The sequence below is a fragment of the Anser cygnoides genome, chromosome 2 (genome assembly GCF_040182565.1).
Source record: "Anser cygnoides isolate HZ-2024a breed goose chromosome 2, Taihu_goose_T2T_genome, whole genome shotgun sequence".
In the NCBI taxonomy this organism is placed as follows: domain Eukaryota; kingdom Metazoa; phylum Chordata; class Aves; order Anseriformes; family Anatidae; genus Anser; species Anser cygnoides.
The window spans coordinates 49,999,724-50,027,367 of NC_089874.1; the positions used below are offsets into that span (position 1 = coordinate 49,999,724).

The following is a 27,644-nucleotide window of genomic DNA, read 5'->3' on the forward strand; positions in this document are numbered from 1 at the left end:
CCTGAATTTTCATCAGGCCCGTATTTTGGCCAAAATACTGCTGTTTCCTTAATTGGTTCTTTTGTCCAGACTAATACACAATATTTAACCATTTTTTTTCTTTTATCATCTCCTCTAATTTTGAGATTATTTTTCCAATTTCTTATAATTCTTCAGGAAGAACTTTCGGTAGGCACTCCCCCAGGGATATTTCCCTGTCCTCTGGAACTCATATTTCCCATTTTTCCTAGCCCTTGTCAGTGTGCTGCTACAGAAATTTCCCTCCTGCAGGGTACCACACACTAACGTTCCGATTCTGGAAAATGAGGGTGTACTCCCAAGCACTTCCCCGTGCAAGGGGTACCGCACACCTATGAGTTTACCAGATTCCCTGGTGTACTGCCAAGCACTTCCCTGTGCAAGGACTACCGCACACCAAATTTCCCTGGTGTATTGCCAAGCACTTCCCCGTGCAAGGGCTTACCATACACCGCATTTCCCGAGACTCTTCCTTTCTCTCCCTTATCTCACGCTTCGTCCGTCTCCGGCCGCGCCCCTCGCGGAGCTGCGGAACCGCGGATCAGGACTCCACACTCGCTCCGTACAAAAGTACGTCTCAATCACACATCACACAGAGTCTCACCCGACCCCCAAGGCAATACTTCCTATTTCTTACCTTGGTCTGTGCACAGAGTTACCGGATCAATTCTCAAAGCCGGAGTGCCTGCCTTCTTCCCTTCCCCACTCCTTCACGGATCCTGCCTCTTTCATCAGTCTCGGGCCCTCTGTCAGCTCTCCGCAGAACCGCCGCCGTCGATGCACAGGACCGCTGAAATCAGCGGGGCATGCCTTCCTGCTGCTGCGGCGGTGGGGCTCCCCAGTAGGCGACTGGCTCCCGGACGAGCCCCAAATTGTGAGAAACACTCCGTAGCCAAGAACTTGGGCTCAGGCGAGGAGCTCAGCGAAGCAGGAATTTATTCGCGATCGCAGTGGCGGGCGTCCCACGAGCAGGAGCGCCCCTGCTGGTTCCAAAACCCAGTTTATATACTTTTTGATGACGGGACCCTCCCCTGTTTCCCCACTCAGGGGGCGATCCAGGCTCACAATCTGTCTGATGCTTCCCAGACAATGCATGGCCTTCCGTTGCCGGCCTGTTAAATTTCGAATTTCTTTTGACTTTTTTACTGGTTGAAGCGGTGATGTTTCTTCACTTACCTGACTTGACTCAACACCGTGATTTTCCCCGAATTGTTCTACGGAGTCTGGTTGTCTGCGTTTTACAAGGTCGCCTGCTAAGCGTTCTTATCGCTGCAAGCACACCTCAATACCCCATTCCTTACCTTTAAACAACGTAACTCTGCAAAAACAACATTTTTATTCCCACGAGGGGCAGGGCAGGCCCCGCGGCGCGTGGCGGCGGGGGGCGGGGGGGCCCCGTGACGGCACCGAACGCGGGGGGGGGGCGGTATGGCCTCGGGCGGCGCGACCGGTAGCGGCGCGACCGGCAGCGGCATGGCCGGCGGTGGCAGGGCCGGTGGCGGCGGGGCGCCGGGCGGCAGCCCAGGAGCCCGATCAGGAGGAGGAGGAGCAGGAGGAGGAGGAGGAGGAGGAGGAGGAGCGGCCGGCGGCAAGGTGAAGAGGCGGCGCCACCGTTTGGGCGCCGCGAAGCCCCCCTGTGCCAGGAGCAAGCGGGTGAGGAGCGGCCCCCCCACAGCGGGCCCTTCCCCCTCAGCCCACCAGTTACCCCCTTACTTACCCCCTTACCTTACCCGCCCCTTTATCCCCTTAGTTACCCCCTACCCACCTCCTTACCCCCTTAGTTACCCCCTCGACCGCTTAGTTACCCCCTTAGTTACCCCCTCAACCGTTTAGTTACCCCCTTAGTTACCCCCTCAGCCCCTTACTAACCCCCTCAGTTATCCCCTCAGCCCCTTACCCCTCTACCCAGCCCATTACCCCCCTCCTCCCCCTCCCCTTCACCCCCAGCCCGCTGCCCTCAGGACCCCCAGTGCCACCCCCAGGGCTTTCCCCACTCCCTGCACCCCTCCTCAGCCCATCATCAATTCTCTGAACGTTACCTGCCAGGCTTTGCTTCTCGTTTGTGCTGTAGGGTACAGCAGGTTGACGGTGAAAGCGGTCCGTCAATTCGGGGTGTGAAAATCCCCGTGCTGGAGGGGGGACGCGCCGAGATCCCTCCCAGCAGCTCTTTGCTAAGAAATGTCAGGACGCCCAGAGAGATGCTCTGGAGATGCCCTCTGCACGTTTGTTCAGCCAAAACCTCTCCGCTATTAAATGAGCAACGTAGCTGAGGGGATTGATTATCATATGCAAAACCAAGGGAGCGTTATGCGTGGATAGCTGCTCAATTAGGTTTTTATCACTTGCAGAAATGCCAAGTCCCTTATACCATATATTGACAATCAATCTTGTCCATCTAAAGCTGGCCTGGAAGGGCAATGCAAACATTCCCCACGCTTACAGAGCAACCGTTGAAACCTCTGGCTTGAACAGTGCATTAATGTTGAAAGTGCCATAGCTTGCGTGTGCCGACACCGTGTAGCTAACTGATAAACCTTACACGTGGATTAAAAATAATCAGTGGAGATGGTTTTCTAACTTTTCCATTGTCTGTTATCTCTGCGTGTTTTCCAGTAGGTTTATTTAAAGAGTGTGCCAGAGCAAACACGTGCGTGGGGATATCTGGGGGATTCTGCACAGAGAATGGCTGCTGCACATCCAGCGCAGATCAAATTAACAGTAACTTATTGGGGAAGAATTTTAATGATTTGATAAATAGACAAACTGATAGATGTTACATGTGTGCATTTATTATAGCAGTTAGCTTTGTAACCAGACGAATCGTGCAAATGTTCATAACGTAAAAGGGCGAGCTTTGAGCAGATAGCTTGCTTAGAGCATTTGTCAATTAATTTCAGTTTATTTTCAATATCATGTCCACTCTGCAGAAGGTTCTGTGGCTTAATGTTAATTGTCTCTCAGTGATGCAGTTGGGGAGGCACGAAAGCGACCGATGCGATTTTGTGAGGTTATACCTCTGGTTCTGATCCCTACCCCGCTGTTTTTCTCATCCTTTCGACAACTTTAGTCGATAAGTCGATTCTTAGAAATACTTAAATAGATGTGTTTTGTGTGCTTGTGATCATAATTACAGCCCACCAAACCCTCTGTCTCTTACCATTAAGCTCTGAAGGTGCCTGGGCACTGTAGACAGTATAGTTAGCAGCTTCAAAGTTCCTGGGAACTAGTCCTGGATCTAATTTACTTTTTTTTTTCCCCCTGCCTGCAGGAGGGATGATTAGCAGGATGCCTAGCTCATGATTGTCAGCTTTCTGGATATTATTAACCGTAGTTCCTGGGGATTTCGGTCAGGTGGGAATTCTCCGATCGTACCCGATGTATGCTGCAGAGTCAGTCTTCTACAAAATACAGCAACAGCTTTAGAAAGCTCTTGCAAGAGGAGGTGCTGGTGCTATAGCTATAGCTGTGTTTCTTCCAGGACATCTTCTGGGTTAGCGTGACTGTTGAGAGCAGAACTGTTTTTTGTGCGTATAGTCACTGCAATTCAGCATTACTAAAATTGAAAATATTTAGGTTCACTGATTTTAATGGGTAGTATGGTCCTGACTGTCGCAGTAGATAGTTGCTGAACTTCTGGTTTAGTTGGTTTTCACGTGAGGGTGCGAAGAGGAAGAGTCCTGGAACAAGTCTGTAGGTCAGGAGCTGTTCAGGCGTAGAGTTTCCTGATAGCCTTGCAGATTGACGACCTGCTGGTGAATTTTGGCAGAGGTTTCAAAACTTTGAACCTTGCCAAGGTCACTTGGAAGTGCAGAAAGTGATAGGTAGTTGTAAATCAATCTTAGGTGAATTTTAGGTTTACCAGAAGTGTAGCGATCCTATGCCAGGGATCAACCTCGTCGTCGTCTTGTGAATATTTGCTGTATAATATCTGTCTTCAAGGTCCGTGGAAGGTGGTATCCCAGCATATGCTGTTGACTGTGTTTCTGTAATTAAACAAGTGTTTTTTCTTTCAAGCAGGGAATAATTAGCAGAATGACAGAAACGGTGAAAAATATTGTACCGGCGTGGCTGCAGAAGTATTTCAATAAGCGTGAGGAGGAGTGTGTAGACAGAAATGAATCTGCAAACCAGGAGGAGACTCCGGTAAACTATCATCACGATTATGCAGATGAAGATATCATAATCGATGAGAGATTCACGCCTGAACCAGCAAGAATTAGTAGACGAGGTGTGTGAAAAATCATTTGGAATTCTGGCCATCTGTATTTATTCACAGATTTCTAGTTTTGAATCTGAATTTCAAAAGGAAATTGGAATGAGGGTTTTGACAGAATGAAAAACAAACAAAAAAGTCGAAACAACTGTTTGTGAAACCGTCTTAGCTTTAAACTGTATACACAGTTACGAAGCATACATCTTATGCTCTTGGAAGGCATCAGTTAACTTGAGGTACTCTATTAGCCAGGTGCTAAATGCTGAAAATAAGTCATTTGCAAGTGTGCTGGGTTGCATTTTCCATCTTTTAAAAGATATGGAATGAAAATCTGTCTAATTGCCTAAGGCAATTAAAAAAATTAATTTGTTTTGCAGTCTTCGAAACAAAAGACTAGATGCTAGAATGGCAGAGGAAAATTCCGTCTCGTGTCCCGACTTTGTTTTGTTTTGTTTTTTTTTGTTCTGGGCTTTGATCAATTTAGTAAAGTTCCTTGTTAACTTGATGGTGAACTGGGGAACTTGTGCACGGATGTGGTTTATGAGATTATTATCCTTAAAATATTCAATAACTTTAAGGTCTACGTGGGGGGAGGGGGTGTCTTTGAGAAGGTATTTGGACCGTTGGCAACGAGGTTTGCAACTCCTTTACCTCATGAAAGATTAATTTGTCTTATATCCAGTGCCTCTCACTGTTCCTGTAGTCCTGTTGTATAAATTTGCATCTATTCTTATTTGAGTTTCTCTTAAATTAGCTGTTTTGGGGAAGTCAGCTTTTAATAAGTAAAGAAGTTTTGTCTGAGCGTGCGTAGGTAACCATAGATAATGTGGAAAGTCAGTTGCTTCTGTTGTTGGCAGAATCAAAAAATAAGGAGGAAATATCTTTGCCTCCAATCTCATCTAATTGTGAACAAGGAGATTGATGGCTTTGTGTGTAGCTGTAGCTTGGGAATGAGTTTGGAGAAAAGAATAGAGAAGGTCTTCATGACTGAGGAACACATGTTGGCTTTCCTATGTAACTGCGTGAAAGGAGCTTTCAGTAAGAACAGCTGCACTGCAAGCTTGCTAACTCCAGGAGATCAGGAGCAGGCGGACACCCTGGAACCTTTTGCAGCTTATGTTGCTGTCCGTGGGTGTTACTTACTATGCTTAAGAATAAGATTTTTTTTTTTAATTATTACTACATTTTGAAACCAATGTGTTTCTTCAGTTCTGAGGTATCAGTGTGCTGGAGCCTATATTAGGTGGCCTTCCGCCTGAAGAACTTTCTGTATCTCAAACGGTGCTGTCCTAAAAATCTGCTCATGGTTTGGAGAGCTAATTAGTGGTACTGCAGTGGTTATGAAGATTGAACTAACTAGTTTAAGCTTCAGTTCAAGTATCAAGAGGATAGTGGCTCAAAGTCATTTGAATTGCCCAGATTCCTGGGAGAGACAGTAGGCTTTCATCAGGCAAAATACCCATGAATATTTCCATTCATTTAGCAAGATAGACTTCAAGGCCACCTATTCCAGGCCACTGGCATTGTTTGCAGACCCTTTGCTTCAAGAGGGAAAAATGCTCATCTGGTTACTTGGGTCAACATCCTTGTCCCTTGGGTCAAAATCCCAATAGTTAATGGGTAGGAGATGATGTTTTGCCTCTAACGTGAGCTGATAGGGAAGAACTTGGGAAAAAAGTACTGCAAACGTTCATTTTCATGTTGTGTATTCAGATTAATATAACCTTTGTTCCAATATTATGGAAGCTGCAGTGTTATCTGTAATTTACCGTGTAATCTCAAATTTTGTAAAGCTTATTGCAAGCTGTACATGGGAGAAGGAGTATATATGTTTGATTTAGTGAACGGCCAAGTCAGCGTTAGAGCATTTGAGCACGGGGTCAGAATGTGGTGTTGTAAAACCTCATAGTTAACTACTTCTGGATGCAACATTAATACTGTGTATCGCAAGCAGTGTTGTTGTTGTAGCCAGACAGTTAGATGCAACCCTATCTGGGTGAGGAAGAAGTTAAATTTGGCTTCTCTCTTTTTGCGCTTAGAACTTGGCAATAGCATGGCTGTCGATAGGAAACAGGTTTTGGCTTCTGTGAGCTTGTCTATAGCAAAGCTAATTATCTCCCTGTTCTTGTCTAGAACCATCCACAAGTAGATCAGCACTGAACTTCCCAGTTGTGTTAACAAGGCCCTCTCTTCATCGGAGCCGTCTGAATTATACCATGCTGGATTCTCCTGTCCCACCTTGTCAGCCCTCGACATCTTCTATATTTGGCATTGGCATTCCTAGGCGCTCTTTCATAAAAGAAATAAAAGATTCTACCTCTCAACAAGGCGATGATAACATCTCAACAACCTGTGATTCCTCCTCTAGAGCATCTGATAAAGGTGATTTTTGTGTTCTCTGTTTAATTGACTTTTTTTTTAATGTGAAGTACCTTGCGTTCTTTAATATTCCACATCACCTTAGTAAATAAAATAGGTGAATGTCAACTTTGGATGCGAGAATTAAATTGAATTTTTAGTGTTTTAGAAGTATATAATCCTATCACCGTTTTAATAGAAGCGTGCTTTGGAATACGTTTATGATACCCTGATGTTAGAAAGAGTCAATGCTGAAATATACACAGTCAGCTAGGTTATATGTAAATTTTGAACTGGGACAGTAGGAAATCAGGCTGACTTGCCGTAGCTTGACAACTAGGCTGATTGTCTAGAAGGAAGAGTGACTCAGAATATCTAACAGACAGCTGGTTAAATGTGAATAAGTGCAGGTGACAAATAGGAACACGAGATGTTTTCCTGTGTTTCAGCAAGAGAAGATAAAGAAACTACTCTGACATAAGCTATAGGCTGTTTTTTGACCTTTCTTGGTAGAAGGCTTCAGATGTCAATACTTTCATGTCTTTTGCCAAATTCATTGAGGAAAGCACACCGTTTTAAAATAAAAATAAGCATCGTGTCGATGTAGGTTGGTACCTAGGTGTTCTCGCTGAAAGGGCGAACAGCAGGTTTGCAGCTTTTTCTAGTCCCCCATATAGACAGGGACTGACGTGTGCTCAGCAGGTTTTCCAGAGAACTTTTGCACAGCTGAGAGTAGAGTTGCTGGGCTTTAGCAATATAACCTGAGTGCACTAGAACTTTCTGGTGTGTCTTCGTAAAACATACATGGGCAGAAGATCGTTAACTCTTAGAGCAGCCTTTGGGGAATCTTCCAGGTTTAAAACCTGTGCGATTATGATCTGTGCTGGCCTCCAGCCTTTTACCAACACAGAAAAAAGCTTTGTCCGTACAAATGCACTGATGTTTATGCGGTCCTCTTTTATCTTAGCATGAAGGAAAAAAAAATCTGCATTGGAAGCACAGTATTAACTTGGTAAGATTGGTGAAAACTACTTGCAGCTCTGTGAACAGTTTTCAAGTTTGTAGGTGATACTTGATTTTCAGTCTGTACGTGAAGTTGATCTATTTAAAGAAGCTGAAGTCATGCTTATTTTTCTGTATTGAAGAACTTGAATTAGTGTGATCTTTATTGTTAAAGTTCTGTACGTACGAGAGGCATTTACATCCAGCATACGTCATTTTGGCAGATGTTGCAGTTTTAAAAAATACTTCATCGTCACTGCTCTGGCCCACAGGAGCTGAAAGAACTCATTCCCTCTCGCAGCATTCTGCAGCTAGCTCTAAGAAACCTGCATTCAGTTTATCTGCTTTTGGAGGACTCTGTCCTGTAAGTACTGCACAGTATTTCTTTTAATCAGTTTGAATGTGTACCTGTTTTTCTATCCACCTATCGTACTGTGTTTCCGTAGGCATGTGGAAGCACGTCTGTTTTTAAGCAAAACCAGCTTGGGTTTTCTCCATTTTACCCCGGAAAGACGGCCTATGGTGGTGCAGCTGTAAGATCAAGGCAGCCAAAGACGGAACCTTATCGGGTATGAGAGAAGTAGTGTAGTGGGAAATAGTGATGGAAATAAAAAAAGCAGCACTGCCAAAGGAGCTTGGAGCAGGGAGCTGAATATGTGGTAACAGTTGCTCTTCTGCCCTCTTGGTCTACAAAAATAGACGAGATTGATTTCTGTTTAAATTCTTTAATGACAGTTTTTACCACAGGTAATACTTGTCAGAAAGAACAAGAATGACAGTTTGGGCTAGTTGTTGGTAGTTGGGGTTTCCTCTGTTGTTAGGTCTTTCAAAAAATTCCATTTAAGTGCCATTGTCTGCCTCTGACTACATTACGTTAAAATAACTTGATGCAAAAAAACCAATGACAGCCTAACTTTGAAAACTTGTGTTTATGGTAGCAAAAGCTACAGTAGTCAAACCTGGCTAATATTTATCTGTGGATCTTCTTTTCCAAGCATGCCTACATTCATGCTATGGATATGTTGTATAAACCTGCAGTCTTCAAAAATATCTAAAATCAACTTTGCTGATCCTTTGTTCTTCTGTTACACAGAGGCATGCAGGACTAAATGCAGTCTCAAGATAAGCAGTAACATGCTTTCTGTTTTGAACGATTCATATAGTTCTTGGAGAGAGTTATTTGCCCCCAAGAGTTCTTGGAAATAGCAAATAAAAACTGCTGACAACTCTGATTAGCTAGAGCTGAATCGAAACGGAAAGTCAAATCAGGTTTGGTAGGAATGTATTTAAATGAAAGTGACTTTTATCGATAAATCAAAAAGAATTTTAAGAAAATGAAAACATGGGTTTGCTGGCTCTGTTCTGACAGTCCATTTCTGCAACGGAAAAAGGGCAGTACAAGTACCTCACTTACGGGAAACCTTGAAACCTTGTGGTGCAAAGCTGGGAACCCTCTTTGGTCAGCTATTTTTGTTTTTTACAATATTACTGCATTATGGTAAAAAGAGGAACCAAAATACTAGGCTTTTAAAGGAGAGAGTAGCTTGCTTCTTGCTGCTTGCTGTGAATGACAGCAAGGTACTAGAGAGTCCAGCGAAGGGCCACCAAGATGATCAAGGGACTGGGAGCACCTCTCCTCTGAGGAGAGGCAGGGACTGCTGGGCCTGTTTAGCATGGAGGAGAGGAGGTTCAGGGGGGATCTTATTGGTGTATATAAATACCTGAATGGATGGTGCAAAGAGCATAGAGAGCCATTGTGTTTTCAGCGGTGCCCAGTGCCAGGTCAAGAGGCAACAGGCACAAACTGAAACGTGAGGCTCTGTCTGAGCATCAGGAAATGCTTTTGCACTGTGCGGGTGATGGAGCCCTGGCACGGGTTGCCCGGAGAGGCTGTGGAGTCTCCCTCTTTGGAGGTCTTCAAGAGCTGACTTGACATGGTCCTGGGCAACCTGCTCGGGGTGGCCCTGCTTGAGCGGGGGGGTAGACCAGGCGATCTCTAGAGGTCACTTCCAACCTTAACCATTCTGTGGTTCTGTGAGTCTCACTTGTGTTTTTCTATGCTGCGTGGTCTGCTTCCTGTCTTCACATCGTGTGATAAGCACAGTGTGGTTATTTGAGGGGTTTAACCTGGGAAGAAAAAAAGTCACACCAAAGGAAGTTTTTGACTGATATTTGAAGTTGGGTGGTGCAAATAAACAGTTTACTTTTTCAGTGTAATGTTTAGATCTGTTACAGTTTAAATCAGAACTTTATCTTTTAAGACAAAGATTTGCAGCCAACTTTAATCTTGGGGGAAGGGAGGAAGCAAGAGAGAAGTAAAACTAGTTCCTGGTTATGATTGTATACACTGATTTTAAGATGGTACACTTAGACCATCGTGAAACTCTGAGGTCTGTGTTGTTACTGAAAATGCTTTCTGTACCATCACAAGCCTTTTCTTGAGTTCTGTTTCCCTGATTACTGCTTCGGAGGCCTTAGCAGTCCTAGCATCATCCGTCTTGACCTTTTACAAGTACGGAGTTCTTTTATTGCTCGTGCAACAAGCACGTGCAAGATGCACTGAGGCCCAAGGTAAACTTCATTAAACTCCGAATGTATTCTCTTCTTTATGGCTTGAACTCCCAGTGACTGCATGTTTCTCTGTCATCAGAATATATTGATTGTATCATCAGTGTAGCCTTGGGACATAAAATACCTGCCTCCTTAGCTCAGAATTGACCATTGTAATACTTAAAATGCTAATTTTTCAGGCACAAAAGAGAGCGAAAGCTAGACAAGAAACTGTGCGGTCCCACGCTACCTTGAGTACCGCAGCACGGTGCAACTTGGAGGCAATGGAGAAGCTGTCAAGCCCTTTGTTGGTAAATAGCACTTCTTTTAATCTGTTTTTGCTTCATGTGTTTATAAAACTTAGTAAATGTGCCATCAAAGGATAAAGATAAAACTATTCTTCCTTACGTTGTGGCCGGTTTAATTTATTGCGCTATTTTTTCAACAGGATGCTAAAAGAATGGCATCTCTTTTGCCGCTGTGTTGTATAAGTTGACCATGAACCCCCACATTTTTGTTGCAGGGAACCCTCTCTCTCAGGAAAAAAAAATTGCCCTCTAATATTTATGCTTTGTTTTTTCCCTTAGCCTCCGGACATAGATAAACCGGATATTACTGACTTCCAGTCCAAACGAAGAAAGGTAAGAACCAATAATGCCTTAAGCTGAGGTAGATAACTTTTTCAATGCTTTATCGCTATTAGAAAAATTTTCTCAAACCTCAGTGACAACATACACATCAAATCAAGTTAATATTGGCATGTGTCCACAATAGATGATGGGCTGTGAAGATTACTCAGGTTAAGAATTATGTTATCTTTGTAAGTTGAGAGCAACAGCTCTAGAACACACCAAGTCGTTTTATCTTGTCCCCCAACTTGGGGTGAAGCTGCATATTAAAATTCCTCTTGAGGCAAGTTTTCTCTTGAAGAAATGATCACAAATAGAAAAATGGTGATTGAGTGGTCATATAGACTTTGTACAGACTTCCGTGTTCATTCGGGCACAGAAAACTAGTTTTTCTGCTTTTTATCACCATTCAAAATAAAGACGAAGAAAACTGTTAATTTCCGACGCTATAAATCTTACGCTCCTAATTCCTATTTGGAGGTAGCACAGAACTGGTGATAATGCTGTGATAAAGCATGATTTCCTTTCATTTTGTTTAAAAAATGAAAACTAGTCATCTTTTTTTGATGACTTTAGTTAGGGGTATCCTTGGGCTTATTAAATTGCAAAACCCTTAAATGACCACTTGAAGATCAGGTGACTGAAGGAAATAATAAGATGTGCAAACTTTTCATCTTCTGTTCTAATGAGAAAAGGGACAGTGTCTCAAGAAGTTTCTGTGCTAATTCCTTGACTGGATGGATGTATAATTAAGTTTACAATCACTTCAGAGTTTACAAACATCTCAGATTTCCTGGACCATCTTTTCACCATCTGCCAAATTACAAGGGCATGAAGTGAAGTATATCATAAATATTATCCAAATAACTAAAACCAAATCTGGTGTGAATTCTCAGTTATATTATAGCAATACACCTGTGATAAGGCATTAAGAAAGATCTGCCAGATTTGCAACAGAGAGCCTGAAATTGTCAGCCACTAAATGAATGTTGCACGCAGCTGTCAGTGGGTGAAAGGAGATAGATTGTCTATTCATAATACTAGAATTCATAATGGTGGCGGGAGAAGGGTAGCCCGTGATGAGAAGCAATTATTTGCTGAGGAGACGATCGTGTGTTTTCCTGCTAAAGTGAACATGCGGTTGACGGAACACTTGTGCACTCGGGCTAAACTTCTGCAGTGGGTAGCAGTGATGTGGTATTTTTCTTATTTCAAGGAACTGTACCAGGCAGAATAGCTCTTGGTGTATTGAATGCCTAACTGGGGGATTTAATATTTTTCTTTTTTACCTTTAAAACCAGCAATGAACCATCGTTCACTCGAAGTAGATTTGTGAGCTTACATAAAACATGTTTTATTCAAGGTTTCAAACTGAATGTAATATTTTTTAGAAAGATGTATTTTTGTATACTTTAGAGAGAGTGTGAATCCTATTACTAAGAGCTGGGAGATACTGTGAAATTAAAGCTGCAGCGTAAACAAAAATTTCCTGTTGGTATTGATTTGAACAATAGCATGCTTCCTAAGACTGTATTTTCTGATCTTTAAGACCGCAGGCGGAGCCATTGGTAAATCTTGTAGCCTTTAGGGTTTGTTTTCTGTCTGACAGTTCAGTTAAGTCAGTTTTGCAGAACACGCAGTGGTCTGTGTTAAAAATTAACTCTGGTCTGTGAAAATGCTTTGAAAAGGGAAGTCAAACCCACTACTTGAAGTGCATCTAATGCACATGTAAAGCATTGGATCATATTTTAATGAATGAGATTATTGTAAGATTGACAAGTTGCTTTTTTTTTTTGAATGTGTTCTATTGTTTGTGTAACTTTGAAGGGGGAAAATGTAGGGGATGTGAAGCCCAGAAGCCTGTATAATTAGTTGCTTAACACTTCGAATGTTAAATTAATGAATTAAGCTACTAAAAAAATAAATCACAGTGTGGGCAGAGGAAAAGATAGGAGCATGTTATAGGAACATGGGTTATTTTAATTATGGTAGCATGAATTATTTTGTCTATGAAGCTAACTGCCAAATTTTGAAATGGAATTCAGTCAGACTTTGGCTACTTATATATAGCTTTATGGATTTCGTTACTGGTTTTCTGGTGATTTCCCTCTACAAGTTGAACGGTTTTTAGAATTTTCAAATTGTATTCACTGAGTGCCAAGACCGATGGGGGGAGGTTTATAGTTCTGTAATTTGTTTTCATCAATAAATATTGGAATTAATTTGGGTGGACGTAAGGATAAATTGATTGCTGTTTCCCTTTCAAAGCTGGAATCCCAGAATGCATTCCAGCCTCCATCTGTTAAGAGACTTGTGACACCAACGGTAAACCGTCAACCGATGCGTTATACGCGGTATTCTGAACCATCACCGACTTCAACTACTCAGTCCAGCAAAATTTGCCAGAGAGTAGACACAAAGTTCCAAGTGAGTACATTTTTGAGTCCTTATGTGCCTGTTTTTTTTTTCCAGTCTTGGAATGTTTCTCAAACCAATTGTTATCCTATCTTTGCAAAAAGTACTGATAGTATGTTTGAGGCGAGCTTTAAGGCAGTGGGAACCATTGTGAAATAGATTGAGCTTTTATGGATTTAATTCTGTTTTTGGAACACTCAGTGTCTTGTGGTTGTTTTCACGATGTCATGATGTGCTATTGAGTCATCCTGTTCTCAGTGAAAGAATATTAAAAGACAGAAATGTTTTCCTTTTATATTCTCATGTACACAAAGCTGTCACTGATGAAACATGCTCGTGTTGTGTGTAAACTATTCCAGTTGAGCTATGTGCTCCAAGTGAGAGTTCTGACAATGTGCTGAGTTATCGGTTTTGATTGCTTTGGAGTAGATGGAGTCTGATAAATTTTCCATAAAATTAAATGGGCATCTCTTTCTGCGAAAACATCTGTGTTTCCAGTATCGGTCTGAGTGTACAAATGACCACGTGTTAAGTGTATGGGCTTTTTAGGCTGGAAATCAAAGTGGACAGTAATACTGGTTGCTTATTGCTTTTAACTCTTTCAATCTCTATATTGTTTAGCCAGCACAATCTCCATTTGGTAAAGTTCTAAAACGAATGTAGCAGCAACTGCTTAGTTTTTAGGGCGGGGAGAGTTTTTTTTTTTTTTGCTTGTTTGTTGATAAATGATAGAAAACAGAAAAGTATGTCCCTTTTACGGGGTTGGTAAACACAAGTTTTGATGAAAACTCTCCCCCCCGCACGCACAATTTTTGTTATTTTGTTTAAATTAATTACTTTCTTTGTTAGAGGATTTGACAAATTTGATTTAGTGTTCTATCAGTTTGTCCTCAATGCTGAGTGAAGCAGTGATGCTTACTTTAACCCCAAAATTTAACTGAACTGTACCCACAATGCTGAATTAGGGAACAACGTTAAGTAGGTGAGGTGTATTCAGTGCTATAAAATTAAAAATAAATAAATAAAATAAAAAAGCCCAAAAACCACATTAAGTGGTTGTTGGTACTTTGTGTATTCTGTACATATTCAGCTAAGTCTTGAACTAAACTTAACTTGCAGGGGATGAGAGAGAAGACTTTGCCTGCAGAACAGCGAGCAGAACCATCTGAAAGGTATGACATCTATTAATTTAAAACTTACTTGAAGGAAGAAAGAAATCTCCTTTTTCAGTCCGGTCTGCATGCCTGTCTTTTTGGAAAGGTGGTGACAGTTCTCAGTAAAAGGAATGGGAAATCCAATGAAAATTTTGTATTTTGAGGGAGCTGCAAAGTCTGGATTGTGTTTGAGGATCAATATAACTTTGAGAAAATTGTTGTTTTTATGAAAGGAAGGAAGATGAGCAAGAATAAAAGTACTGATACAGCACTTTTTATCCCAAGTTTATCTTCTGAGTAGGATATGAAGATGGGAAACGAGGCACGTTATAATGCTGTATCCACAGAAAGGATCTTTGCTATTGGAGGCCTAATTTTTTCCTTCTACAGGAAATATGGCTCATTTTGTAGTTTAACTAAATCTGTAGTGTTACAAATTTTGCTTTGACAGATATTTCATGGTTTATAACTCAGTTTACTTATAACAAAATAATTTGTCCCTCTTAATGTTCCCTAGGGGAAAAGCTATTAGTTTTAGCTATTTAATTGCTTGCAGTTTGAAAGCTCTGTCCTAATGGGATGATTCTTTCTGAAGTATTCTTTAGAAGGTGAAGTAGGGGAAGTGAGTTACGGTTAAGGAGGATGTTTACTGATGTGTTTTTTTCTTTATTTTTTAAGCAAAAACATGGAGGAAGATTTATGATTTATTATTCTTTTTTTTAATACTCCTTTCATGATGAAGTTAATTGTCTGCTTTGAGTTCACATGAAGACCATGTGTTCTTTAGAATCATTTGAGGCCAAATGCTAACTCATCTCTAAAATAAAAAAAATCCAGCAGAATTAATTGAATTTCTTCTTGAGGAGACTGCTTTGTGTTATACTGCTTTCTTGGTTTAGGTCAAATGAGTTATCGTCCAGATAATATTGATGGCTTTTCCTTCTGGGCAAATGGTGTTTTGGGTAATAACGCTTGAGTTAAGAGACTTTGCACTGGGTTTTTAGGGGGTTGCTCTTTTCAAAGAACAGTGGCAGGGAATTTTGTTGACTCTATGCTCATCTGCCAAGCAATTCTTGTGTGACCATGGGCATTCTTTGGCTTGCAGAAAGAACTCAACACTTTGTTTTGGCATCTAAAAGTTGGACTTCACAACAACCACCTTTTTAGGGGTGGAAGCGACTGGCTTTAAGGTTCTGGTACAGGTGCAATCAGGTGCTGGGTTTTAATTATGTTTTTTTCAAACTGTTCTAAATTGTCTCTGTTAGAACTCCTTTCTACTTCTCCATTTAGGAAGGAGATACAGAAAACTCATACTGCTTTTGATTTCGTTCACAAAGTTTATTGCAGTGCCCTACCTTTTGTTTGTAGAGTAGGTAGTGGGGGTAGTGTTTTTTGTGACGCTGGTCTCTGTTGGGTGCCATGTTCTGGAGCAGGAGCACCACACTGATCTGCTGGCAAGAGTCCCTTTGGACAGTTGAGTTGGAATACTCAGTAAATCTCTGGCCCAACAATGCTATATATCTATGTGTGTGTGTGTGTGTGTGTGTGTGTGCGTATATATATTTTAAACCTGAGTCCAATTGTAGATTAGACTTGCTTGAAGGCTGACAACTGTCTTTGCCCCCTTGAAGCTCACAGGTGTTAACAGAAAGAGGAATATGGGCTGTTATGGGCAAGCGATAGTTGTCTGAATGAAGATCTATTTTGATGTAAGACTTTTTTCAGAATTCTAATGGATTGACAGTTTGGATTAGAGAAAAGTCTGAGCATATGCCTTAGGGATCTGTCTTCCTCTATGCAGTCACAGTGCTAAGCAGGCTGTTGTCAAGTATTTGACAAGTTTAGACCAGTTCTCCTCCTCAGTATTGTGGGAGTTTGACCTGGTGTCTTCCAGGTTGATATGTTCATGTACTAGAGCTTTAGAAAAAGTTTAATTCCTATATGCAGCATGTCTTCTGTCCTGGTTATTGATACGTACGCAATTAGTAGCAATCCCTTTTTTGATCTCAACACTAGGTTTAGACAAATAATTGCGGCACCTTAAGGAACCTGTCCTGCATCTCATACAAGCACAGAAGTTGTAGTGTCTCAATGCTAGCAGTACAGTTGGTAGTAAAATCTTTAGTATGGTGAAATAGAGGCCTCACACTTTTCAGAGAAAAAAAGAGATGAGAGAGAGTATCTTATTCCCACGTACTTGCAACTATGCTGCAGAGTGTACTGCTGTTACTCTAGTGCTACAAAGGTCCAAAAACCACTTAACAGTTATTACCCAGTTTTGTATTCCTTTAATTTGTTGAAAGACTGCAGTAGAGGATTGAAGTTTTTATTGAGGATCACTGTGTGGAAAAATTCTGATTGTTAAATGTCATTTGTATGACTTAAGAACCACGTTTTAGAGTACAGAATTCAGTATTAATTCCAGAAGGGGTAAGGGGAAGGACATTAGCTAGTAATCCCGAACAAAAGCAGTGTATAGAGCTATACCGATTTTAATCGCAGTATTCTTACAGTTGATCTGTTACTGAACAGATATGTTTTGGGGAGATATGGTGGCCAGGGAGGCGTGTGTGTTTGTTTGCTTCCCCTTCTAGTTAAAGTTCTGGGGTTTGGTTTAGTCAGGAAAATTCGATGAGGCACCTTGTGTAAAAGGAAATGTTAACCAGCATTTTTCAACATGGTGTAGTCCCTTAAAAGTGTCATAGATGAAAAGAGGCCATAAACGCTGGGGGAAAAAGTTAGTGGGAAACTGAGAGCAGGATCACATTCAGTAGTGAGAGAGCAGCAGCCTAGGGAAAGCTGATGAATGACCGTAACAGATAGTTCTATTTTAAGTGTAAAACAACACTCAGTACTTTATAATGGTGGTCTTACCAGAGGGTTCTTCTCCATGGCTCCTAAAAGCACGTCTTGAAGGCATTCGAGTGCAGTGAACTTAAGCTGTAAGAGTTGGGCTGGTAAGCTTGGCCTGATTTGAAGCTGTAGGCACGGGGCTATAATTTCTGAACAGGCTACAAAAGAAACTGTACCACTGTGCTTTTCAGTGCTCCGTTTAGCAAAGCCATCAAATTGTTGCAGGCAATTGATGTTGTTCTTCTAAGAGCACCTGAAAGATATTTTTGTTTGAAGAGTTCAGAGGTACCGGTTAATACTGGTTCAGATAATTACAGCCAGCTCTTGGTGTTTGTGACCAATAAAGTTTGTGGCTCCAAAAGGAGTGGGTTAGTGCTAACTGATTAACTGCTGTATATGCAGAAATATGGAATCTGATTACTTACGCAGAGAGCACTTAAAATGTATTGTTTTGCTGGCTCTCAGTGAGTTGCATCTTAATGCTACCAAGGAATAAGCTTTTTGCTTCTGGCCCAAGTGTTTTAATTTGGTGAAAGCCTTTTCTGTGCACGTGCACATGCCAGAGAGGTTGCTTAAGTAATAGAAGCTATAGTAGCTGCTATCTTCTGTTTTTTGTAGAAGACAGAAATTGAATTTGTTAGCTTTGTAACTGTTATGCATACTAGAATTGGTTTTCTCCCTTTTGAAAATAGTAGAGGGTATGCCTATGTCAGATTTGGTGAGCAAGGTGATCAGATGAGGGCACTGCAAGACTGCCAGAACGCACCAGGTCTGGGGGGAAAAGGAATCTGGCTGAGCATAGGAATTTCTAAAAGGTAACCAAGGAGTTGTGCATTGATACAGTTATTCTAAATAATCAGATTCTTGTAGCTCTGCCTTTGGAAAGTCTGTGGCCCTTGCTGTAGTGGCTGCACGCAGGATGCAGTCTACAAAACCAGAAATGCAGAAGTCCTATGTTTTGACTCCCTGGATTCATCAACCTGCTTCAGGATGGCTGGGGGAATCCAACTGTTAAGTCTAGCCAGACGGCGCAACTTGGGCTTAGCTGCCATTGTAACCAGCCTTGTTTCTCAACAGTAGCAAAGCTGAATGCATTGGAAAATATTTTCAGGTTTGGGCCTGCATAAGGTAGAAGGGACAACAAGTGGTTTTATATGCTAGGGAGTTCTTGTTCTTAGAGCTTTCCCTCTAGTTTGAGAGAAGCACATAACTAGTTTTACAGTGGGTTGACAGGAAAGAAGTGGGGGGAAAAAATGGGAACGCAGGGAGAAAGCCAAAGGCGTTATTACTAGAACAGGTTTAGAATGCTATTCTTTGCTTTTCATGAGCTTAGGGCAATGGGGAGTTTAAAGCTTAGCACTTCCTGAGAGGGTTTCTTACTCTACCGGCTCAGTTCTATCACTTATTTAAGGCAATTCAGGTCTCTGAACGGTTAAAGAACTGATACTAAATTTGATGAACTTTGATCCAGGATACTGACAAAACAGGACTTCATATAAACAATTTCAGTATGTTCATGAGGTTAGCTTGTGTGTTCTGTTAAATAGTAAAAAATGACACTTCTGTTTCTGTTTACCTAGCATAATTCTGCAAATGTTGCCTCCTTCTGCTTTAGAATGGAAATGCTCTTCTCCAAGAGAGCACTGTCCAAACTTCTTTGCCAAAATTTTTTGATTAAATTAATATTGTTTTATTTTGAAAACAAGAATAAGCCACAAACATGTTTTCTTGCTTCGGCTATCCAGAAGAACGTCAACAGTATTTTCAGATTTTCCTTCCCTACACAACTGTATGTAGGAAGAGTGCAGTTGGAAGCAGAAGACCTAAGATGATGTATCTTCTGTTTGTTTACTACAGTAACAAGACAATGGATTACCTCTTTATTAGAACTTGTGTAGCTTTGCAGTATTGAAACAAATGTAGGTATTAAAATACACATCAGTAATACGTTTCTGAATGGCTGAGTACCGTGCTCTCTTAGCATTGAAATACCCAGCCATTGGATTAGTTTGTCCCTCATGTTTGCTTAGTTTGGAAGCTATTTCAGAATGCCTTCAGCTTGTATTCTTCCCCAAAAGCATAGAACTCACTTCTCTGCATCCCCAATTCAAGTCAGAGAAACTGGGCACTGCAGACACAGGAGGTCTGCCTGTACAGAATCAGTGAAGACAAGTCTAAACAGCGGATTTTTTTGAATATGCAGCTGGGTTATCTGAATGTTCTTTATGCAGTGTACCTCAGTTTTAGTACAGATAGCACTTGTCTTGGTTCTTGTCATTAGTCTGAAGCTGCCCCTGAGAAAATCTTGAAAGGGAAAGTAGTGAAAGCTAATCAGCTGGCCCTTTCTTCTTAAGAACCAGTGTATTTTGTAATTCTCCCACTAATAATAAGGCGTCATGCTGGAGAATCGCGATTGTGTTGTTAAGCAAGACTGACTTCACCTGAGCGGTATAGTTGGCAGCTGTTGAATGTTTAATGGACTTTAAACAAACAAAAAAACTGAGCAGGTGGAGGTAGACATGGCAAACTGACAGGCAGCGTCAGATGCTTCTTTGAAATGGATAATCTGACTCCATTCACTTCTTTCTGGAAATAAGATCTAGTAATTAACCAAACAAAAGATAGAAGAGTTAAGACTGCATCTTTAAAGCAGCTGTGCTTGATAAATGTCTCTGGTCTTAAATCAATCTTTAGCAAAGCACAGAGACTTAGCAGCAGCTTGCTTATGCCAATGCTAAAAATACTTGATGTGTACAGGTAACCATGTCAAGGCTCTGGAGTTAATCCATGAGAACAATTCCTTCTGGTATTGGCAAAGGTGAGGATGCTTGCTTCTATAGAAATGAGGTTTTGAGCTGTGACTTAAGCTGTCACTTAGGTGACTGTTTAGGAAAGCTTCCTTTTAAGTTTTGAAGTATGTAAGCTGACAAATTGTTTAAGTTCAGAACTGGGTTTACAGTCTCTTGTCCTCTGACTGTATGCAACTTCTCATGTTTCAGACTGAAAGCAGAATTGCAGCGGTACCAGTCATACAACTATAATGATTATTGCCAAGATTACCAGAACTACTACTCGCAGAGGAGTTACGATGCTTACGCTGACTACAACTACAGCTCCTATGCTCCCTGTGACAGCATGCAAGCTGTTGGAGACTGCTCTTTAGGAGATTCTTTAATGGCTCCAGCTGTTTTTGAGGTAAAGATAGTGCACGCTTGCTGTAAAGAAAATATTTCACAGATAATATGTTGTACAGATTTGTGTGAATCAGCAAAAAGAATCCAAAGTTGAAAACATGCTTTCTGCTTAGTGTGAAGTTAAAAGAGCAGATTCCATTCAGAGGTGTTTGTATTTAAGTGCTTAAATAGTAAATCCATAGAATTAGTGATTTATACACCATTATTTGTTCACGCATACCAAAGAATGGTTTTGACAGCATAATTGCGTATGCTTCTTCTGTTCCTGTTCTTCTGATTTGCTTTGCTTAAAGCAAATTAAACAGTTGTTGTAAGTGGTCTTATCGTGGTCAATGTATTAGTTGTGACCTCCGGAGGTCCCTTCCAACCTGTACTGTAATATTGGCTTTCTTCTAAAAATAAGTAGATAAAATGCCATCTATCCTTGTAGTTGTAGGAAGAAGGAATGGATTGAGACTGCAGCACTTTGAATCTGTGATGCTTTCTGAAATGAGTTATGATTAACCTTAGCCTTTTCTGTCTTTCAGGAATCTTCAGTTATGACTGCAATCGGTGATGACCTAATTACTGACGGTAATAAGGGTTCTATCATTGTCACTTGAGTTTAGCCATCCTTGTGCCTTTTAACAATACAAGCCAACCTCTACTGGATGAAGAACATCTTGAAAATTCAGCTGAGGTCAAACCTCTGTGGGGTTGATCTGCAATCAGCTGGGGTTTTAAAGCTGATACAGCATACACTGACCGCATCAAGTAAAACGGGACACTGTCAATGCTTCGCAGCAGGTTTCTTGTACCTGTGCCTTCATTCCCATTTGAAAATGGTCTAAGACAGAATTTTGTTCTTTGTATTGGTTCCGCTAAACAGGTTTTATATTAGAAACTCAGTAATATGCAAAAGCTTTGTTCTCCACCCTGAGGTAAAAGCTTATGTTGCAGATTCCAAAAGGAGGATTCAGCTTGCACTTACAAATACGGTACAAAACATATTTGTGTCCTGGAAGGTTTGCAAAGTTCCTCACGTGGAGGCATTTTGTGTTAGTGTTTAGAAACTATCCTATGTAACGTGTATTGCCGTAGAAGTGAATTAAATGACTCTTGGGAGGGTTTCATGGCTGATTATCCTTAAACGTTATCTTTACTATCTTAAACATTGTCTTTGTCTTTATCTTGAAAGACAGTTCTAGTCCCGGCCTTCTAATATACAAATTCTCAAAAGTTGGAGTTGTGAGGCTCAAAATTTTAGAGGACTAAATACCTCACTAAAATTAGTAGATCTAATAGCTTATTACACTTAGCTTAAAATACATTTTATTAGCCATTTCACGTGAAGTTTTTTTGTGCGCGTGCCTCAGATTTGATACTTGTACTTACCAGGCTTTTATTTTCAGATCCACAGCTCTACTTGGATGTTGATGAAATGAACAGACAATTCATGGAGACAAGCGAAGAACTCTGCGATTCACTCATGAATTGTCACTGGCAACCTCTGGATACGGTCACTTCTGAAATCCCCTCTGCTATTTAAGTGTCTTCTAGAGCATGACCGTTAGGACCAAAGTGCTAAAACTACATTTCTTCTACATTATTCTAGCTCATAAGTTTTAAAGCACAATGATAGGTTGGGTTTTTTTTGCTATGCTTTTGACAGTTTCTGTAATCTTTTTGTTCATCACTCTCTTCTTGGAGCATCATGAAGTCATGTAAATATTCGAGAAATGTAAAGAGGTAAATGGGGTCTAAAGATAGACTTGCCTGTGTAAATAAAAAATTTGTTTCTGCAAACCTGCCAGCAAGGGATTTTACTTGTACCTGTGTGCAGCACGTTCTCTTCCGGCTTATGGAATTTAACAAGGTAGTAAGGGTATTTCATCTGTCTTTATTTTTATATGGGCATTAGGACACAAGCAACACCTAGCTTTCCCTTGTTTTCCTGGTTCCTTAGGTAAGCGACAAGCCAAGCCTTTCATGTGCTTGCTTAGACTGGAAGTATGTATGGGAGACACTCACAGGCCTTGCTATGGAAACACCTGTGCCCACTTTTTCCTGCAGGCTGCTGGCTCTAACTGTATTACTGATATATGCTAGGTCAGCTAAAATTGGCTTATAAATAGGGTATGTTAAGCATATGGAAGTGTAGACTTCAACTGCCATAGCTACAAACATCCCGTGGAATGAGGATGATGTCTGCTGGCACTCTCTGCATCAGCATTCAGTTTTCCCTTGCCCTTCTTACTGTTAGACTTCTCAGCTGACGCTTTACAGCGAAGAAATTGCTACAACATAATCCGTGTTCTTAAACCTAAAAAAAAAAATCTTGGAGAAAACAACTTGCTGTTTTTCCCTCCTTGCTGGCAAGGAGAGAAAAATAGTCCACCAGGAACAACAAAAAAATCCTAGTAACAGCTCCTTAAGTTATACCCTCTGCTACCCTCTCTAATTGCTCTGGTCTTCCTTCATTCATGGTAATGAAGTTTTTAAAGCTTTGGTAGAAGGATGACAGTACTCAAGTCAAAGGAGATGAGAGCAATGAGGAAAGCTTTGCTTTAAGCTAGAGCAGTCTTGCGAGTTGCTGCCTTTATGCTGTTCTTATCTTGAAGGGTACAGAGTCTTTTGAGTCTTTTCCAGTCATAGGGACTCCATAACCCTATGAGTATGGAGAAATAGTTGCTAATTAACAGTGTGTATAAGTGAGTAAGTGAGGCTGGAAACAAAAGAATATTCCTCCAAGAAAAAAAAGGAAGCAGAAATTACTGTACTTAATAGCTGGGGAAGCTGTTAAAGCTAGTTGACACAGTTCTGGTACTGCCGTGTGTGTTTTGGGGGCAACATAAACCATAATTGCTGTGATGGCAGGTAAGAATCCAATTCTTTTTTATGGCTTAGTGTAGTCAGTGAAAGCAGTGGTCCTAAGCTGCATGCTGTTCTTAAATGTAATGCAAATTCTCTTTTGTGACTCCTCAGTACTTCCAGGTTACTTGTAGCTGATCACCAGCAACTGCTTCTGTTAGCTATTAGCTGTTGGGTTTTTGCTAGGAATACTTTCAGTCCTGAATTGAAATGATGACATCCTGAAACAGAAGAGGCTCTTGGAGTATTGTAGGAAGCACATTCTTCCTGGTTCTAGTGCAGGTGTACACGTAGGAGGAGACAGAAGGCAAAGAACCTCACATAGGTGGAGGGGGTGAGGTGGCATCACAGTTAGAGCTGTCGCAGTTAACTCTTCCCAAAGCATGAAAGCAACGTGGCGGGGAACAGGGATTTGTTGGGTTGCTTCTTTGTGTGAGCCAGGGAGTCTTTTGAGGGGCAGATTAATAAGAATATGACACAAGGTAGAGGTGGAATAGATGAAGCAAAGAATCTGGGTGGGAAAAGGGTTGCTTGTACGTGTCTATGGAATTGTTTCAGGGGACTGAGCCGGGGCAAATTCAAGATAATAGATGCAGCCTCCTTGAATTTGGATGGCAGTGCTGAAGCTTCAAAACCTTACAAGGTTTGATGCCACTTCAATTGTAGTGCATAGCTGTGGTACTTGAGCTCAGAAGTGCAAACTGCACAGGATTTTTTTATCTATTTTCTTCAACGTGAGCAGCAAAACATCTTCCAGGAATGTGCCTGGGTGCTACGCTGCTTTGACACGGCTTGCTTTGCATCACCAAACACAGTAGTTAGGTTGCATCGAGTACTTTGTGGAAACATTCATTGTGTTGTCACCCAGAAATGGGATGCTACAGATATGTGTTGGCCCGGCAGTATCAGTGCTGTTTTTTGGCCTTTGAGAGGTTGGTCCATAACATGTGACCTGTGTAATGAGGGGCCCACATAGATTGGTGACTTCATTAAGTCTGATACTGTGGTGGTGTGTGACCCAAGGCCCTGAACGTCAGAAAATCAGGCTGTGGCCACCTATTTTATGCAGACTTTGCCTATTAACAAGGTCTCTACACTGTACGTTAGAGACGTGCGCCTCCTTTTCCGGACTAGATAGTGAAAATACCAGTTTTGTAGTTCAGTGAATGAGATTGGTTGGGCTGTTTGTTCTCCAGAGCTGAAAAATGTTGGGAGTGTATTCTCTTGGAGTCCACAGAAATGAAAATGATGAGAGGAAGAGAACGTTGGTTGCAGCCCGCGTGCTGCTGTTATAAAGTAGTTCTCTGATGTCTTTTTCCCTCTGCTGAGACTTATCAGCCTATCGTCCTTTCCTGTTAGGAGCGCATACCTGGCTTGGGATGGTGTGCGCAGTGCAGATTCTTTACCGTAAGAGCACAGTGAATGCCAGACTTCTTCCTGTACTGCCGTGTTAACCATGAGTCACAAATTCAGGAAGCAGTGATTGCATCGGAACTGCTAGAATGCTTTGCGGAGTCTTTTTACTGGGTAAACTTCACAGCTGCAGTTACAACTTCCAGCCTGTGTTAGCTGAACACATCGTACTGGTGCCCGCCATCAGTTTGACAAAGATGGGATTGCAGTAGGGACTTGCTTTCTTCCTTCTTTTTAATTAAACAAGTCTTTGAAGCAACTTTTCCAACACCGCCATACTTCACTTCTTCCAGTTATTTTCTGTTTTACTTAACTGAAATGTTTTTTTTTCTTCCAAGCTTGAGGAAGTTTTCTACAAGAATGTCCCGTAATGATTTCATAAACTCTTTTCGTTGTACCTAGCTGCAACAGAGAGTGCTTTTATTCAAAAACCTGCTGGTTTTCTTTTCCAAGAAGTAGTGGGGTTTTTCCTATCTCTTCACTGATGGGAAAGGCTGTAGGACAGTAGCTTGAGGGGCTACTAATGCTGTCATCAGTGAGCCGGGAAAAGGCAGGAGTCCGAAACGGGTAAAAAGTACTTAAAAGGATACCAAAAGAGTAAACGGTACTTAAGCCGTGGATGTTTCTTTTTGCAGGGATGCTCTGGACCAACCGCTTCTTTCTAGCGCTACCTCAAAGTAACTTGCAGATAGAACTCACAGGGAAGGTTGATCAAATGGTGATGATCGCTGTCATTCTGCTGGACACGCAGATACTTGCCTTTCGTTTTGGCTCATTTTTAATACCAATTAACTTCAGTGCCTCGCGTTAATAGACACCGTTTGACTGCATCGGCAAATGTTTCTGAGTCGTGAGTGTCGTTAAAGGCCTGTCACCTGTTGTGGTTTAACCCGGCTGGCAGCTAAACACCACACAGCCGTTCGCTCACCCTCCCCCCTCCCTCTCTGGGATGGGGGAGAGAAACGGGAAAGTGAAGCCGGTGAGTTGAGATAAAGACAGTTTATTAAGACAGGAATATAATAATAACAATAATAGTAATAATAGTGATAATGATAATAGTATTAACAATAATAATGTGTAAGAAAACAAGTGATGCACAACGCAATTGCTCACCACCCGCTGACCGATGCCCAGCCTATCCCCGAGCAGCCGGCCCCCCACCCCGGCCAGCCACCCCTATATATTGTTTAGCATGACGCCAGATGGTATGGAATACCCCTTTGGCCAGTTTGGGTCAGCTGTCCTGGGTCTGTCCCCTCCCAGCTCCTGCTGCACCCCCAGCCTGCTCGCTGGCAGGACAGAGCGAGAAGCCGAAAAGTCCTTGGCCTGGTGTAAACACTGCTCTGCAACAATTAAAACATCAGCATGTTATCAGCGCTCTTCTCATCCTAATCCAAAACATAGCACCCTACCAGCTACTATGAGGGAAAATTAACTCTGTCCTAACTGGAACCAGGACAAACTGCTTCAGCACTTTTGATCTTTTACAAACTCAGCTAAATTATTTAAGTTCTACTTTGGGCACCGTGTTCCTTCATCAGCCAGGATTTTGTGGATAGAGTTGAGTCTTCTTATCACGCGAGGCCAATAAAACAACTGAGTAATTTAAACCTTTGTGGCTGCTCCCACCCCCAACACTTTCCCATTCCCATGACGACTTCTCATCCCCCAAATGACTTCTCACCCGGGGACCCGAGGTCTCACTCGGGGACCCACCACCCGCAGCCGCTCCCCATCAGGAGCAGACATCCCCAAACCAATTGGCGACGCGGGCAGCGGCAGAGGGCTGCGTTCAGCCCCCACCCCCCCCACCCCCCCCCCGCTGACCGATGCAGGAAATAAGTGCAGGCAGAGGCTTTGCAGGGTGGAACAGTTTGTAATTTATTCCCGGGGTAATTAATTGTGGCTGCCACCCCCAGCCCGTCCCCAGGTGAGGCCCGGCCGCCTGCTCAGGCGGGGGGCCCGGCCTGCCGGCCCGTGCGGTCTCCGGCCCCCGGCTCCTCCTGCCTGACCCTATGCAGCCAGGACGTGTCCCCGACGTCGTCGTCCTGCTGGGACCTTGGCAGTCTGCGCCCCACCTGCCCCGCGTGCCAGGAGAAGCTCCTGACGAGCTCTCCTGCCATGGAGGGGCTGCGCTCCCTGCGCCGGGGCGAGACGCTGCGGGAGCGGTAGCTGGAGGGGCTCGTCTGGCGCTGCTGCTGCTGCTGCCGCTGCCCCAGCCGTGCGTTGCGCTGGAACCTCCTGCGTGGTCGTCGGGCCAGGCGCACGATGCCAATGATGTGCCCGCGGCACAGCGGGCAGGTGTCTCTTTCGGCAGCCCAGACGTGGACACACTCCAGGCAGAAGATGTGCCTGCAGGGGTCGATGCGAGCCGCGCTGGACATGCGCTCCAAACAGATGGGGCACGTCTCCTCCTCGGGGGCCTCCTCTGGCTGCCGCCGTGGCCGCCAGCTCATGATGCCTGTGGCCGCCGCAACGTGGAGCTGGTTTTCGTCTGGGGGAGGCTGCCCTGGTGCCAGGCACTCAGCAGCAGCCTGGGGTCTTCAGCACCCCCCGGGTCGCCGGCAGGACCTCGATGCCTTGCGTGTCGCTGTCTGGATCTCGACGCTTGGCGTGACACCAGCAGGACTACTGCAGATAGGAGCAGGAAGAAAACATTGCAGCAGCAAAGAGACATCAGCTTTCTAGGTTCAACCAATTGTCTAGAGTACTGTAGCGGTAACTGTTCTGTGTATGGATTGCAGACATTGCCGTTAGAATGGCAAATCTGCTTGTGGTAGGTTATACATGGCAAGACCGCGCTTAGGACAGACGAAACAGATAGATGTCTATAGATTTGAGAACATTACCGAAGGACCTCGATGGCTCGGGTGCAACAGCGATGGCTTCTCGTGTGCCTCTCGGCACACCTCCGCCTCTCTCTTTCCTTCCAGCCTTAGGACCTCAAGCTTTCGATACCACCAGCTGGACTGGCCGCAGGCGCGCCGCTCAGGGC

At 42.7% G+C, this 27,644-nt stretch overlaps 2 protein-coding genes across 5 annotated transcripts in view; one reads left to right on the top strand and one right to left on the bottom strand.

The window, feature by feature from the left end:
• The first annotated feature begins 616 nt into the window (after nucleotides 1-616).
• LOC136786324 (nuclear pore complex protein Nup153-like) overlaps nucleotides 617-27,644 on the top strand; it is a 378,386-nt gene continuing 351,358 nt past the window's right edge. The window contains exons 1-11 of one of the 4 annotated variants that reach the window (XM_066991156.1): nucleotides 617-1,671; nucleotides 4,033-4,246; nucleotides 6,365-6,613; nucleotides 7,816-7,955; nucleotides 8,038-8,160; nucleotides 10,342-10,452; nucleotides 10,729-10,782; nucleotides 13,039-13,197; nucleotides 14,305-14,357; nucleotides 20,192-20,387; nucleotides 20,914-21,249. In XM_066991156.1, the coding sequence (XP_066847257.1) occupies nucleotides 1,447-1,671; nucleotides 4,033-4,246; nucleotides 6,365-6,613; nucleotides 7,816-7,955; nucleotides 8,038-8,160; nucleotides 10,342-10,452; nucleotides 10,729-10,782; nucleotides 13,039-13,197; nucleotides 14,305-14,357; nucleotides 20,192-20,387; nucleotides 20,914-20,988 (1,599 nt within the window). In that variant the 5' untranslated portion in view covers nucleotides 617-1,446 and the 3' untranslated portion in view covers nucleotides 20,989-21,249. Of the gene's footprint in view, nucleotides 1,672-4,032; nucleotides 4,247-6,364; nucleotides 6,614-7,815; nucleotides 7,956-8,037; nucleotides 8,161-10,341; nucleotides 10,453-10,728; nucleotides 10,783-13,038; nucleotides 13,198-14,304; nucleotides 14,358-20,191; nucleotides 20,388-20,913; nucleotides 21,250-27,644 lie in introns of those variants that run through there. The other 3 variants (XM_066991152.1, XM_066991153.1, XM_066991154.1) reach the window with 3 other exon arrangements.
• LOC136790063 (uncharacterized) lies at nucleotides 26,506-27,603 on the bottom strand. The gene is made up of 2 exons (XM_066992053.1): nucleotides 27,499-27,603; nucleotides 26,506-27,280 (listed from the first exon to the last, which is right to left on the bottom strand). Exon 2 carries the CDS (start codon nucleotides 27,103-27,105, stop codon nucleotides 26,599-26,601), a length of 507 nt encoding a protein of 168 aa, XP_066848154.1. The 5' UTR covers nucleotides 27,106-27,280; nucleotides 27,499-27,603; the 3' UTR covers nucleotides 26,506-26,598.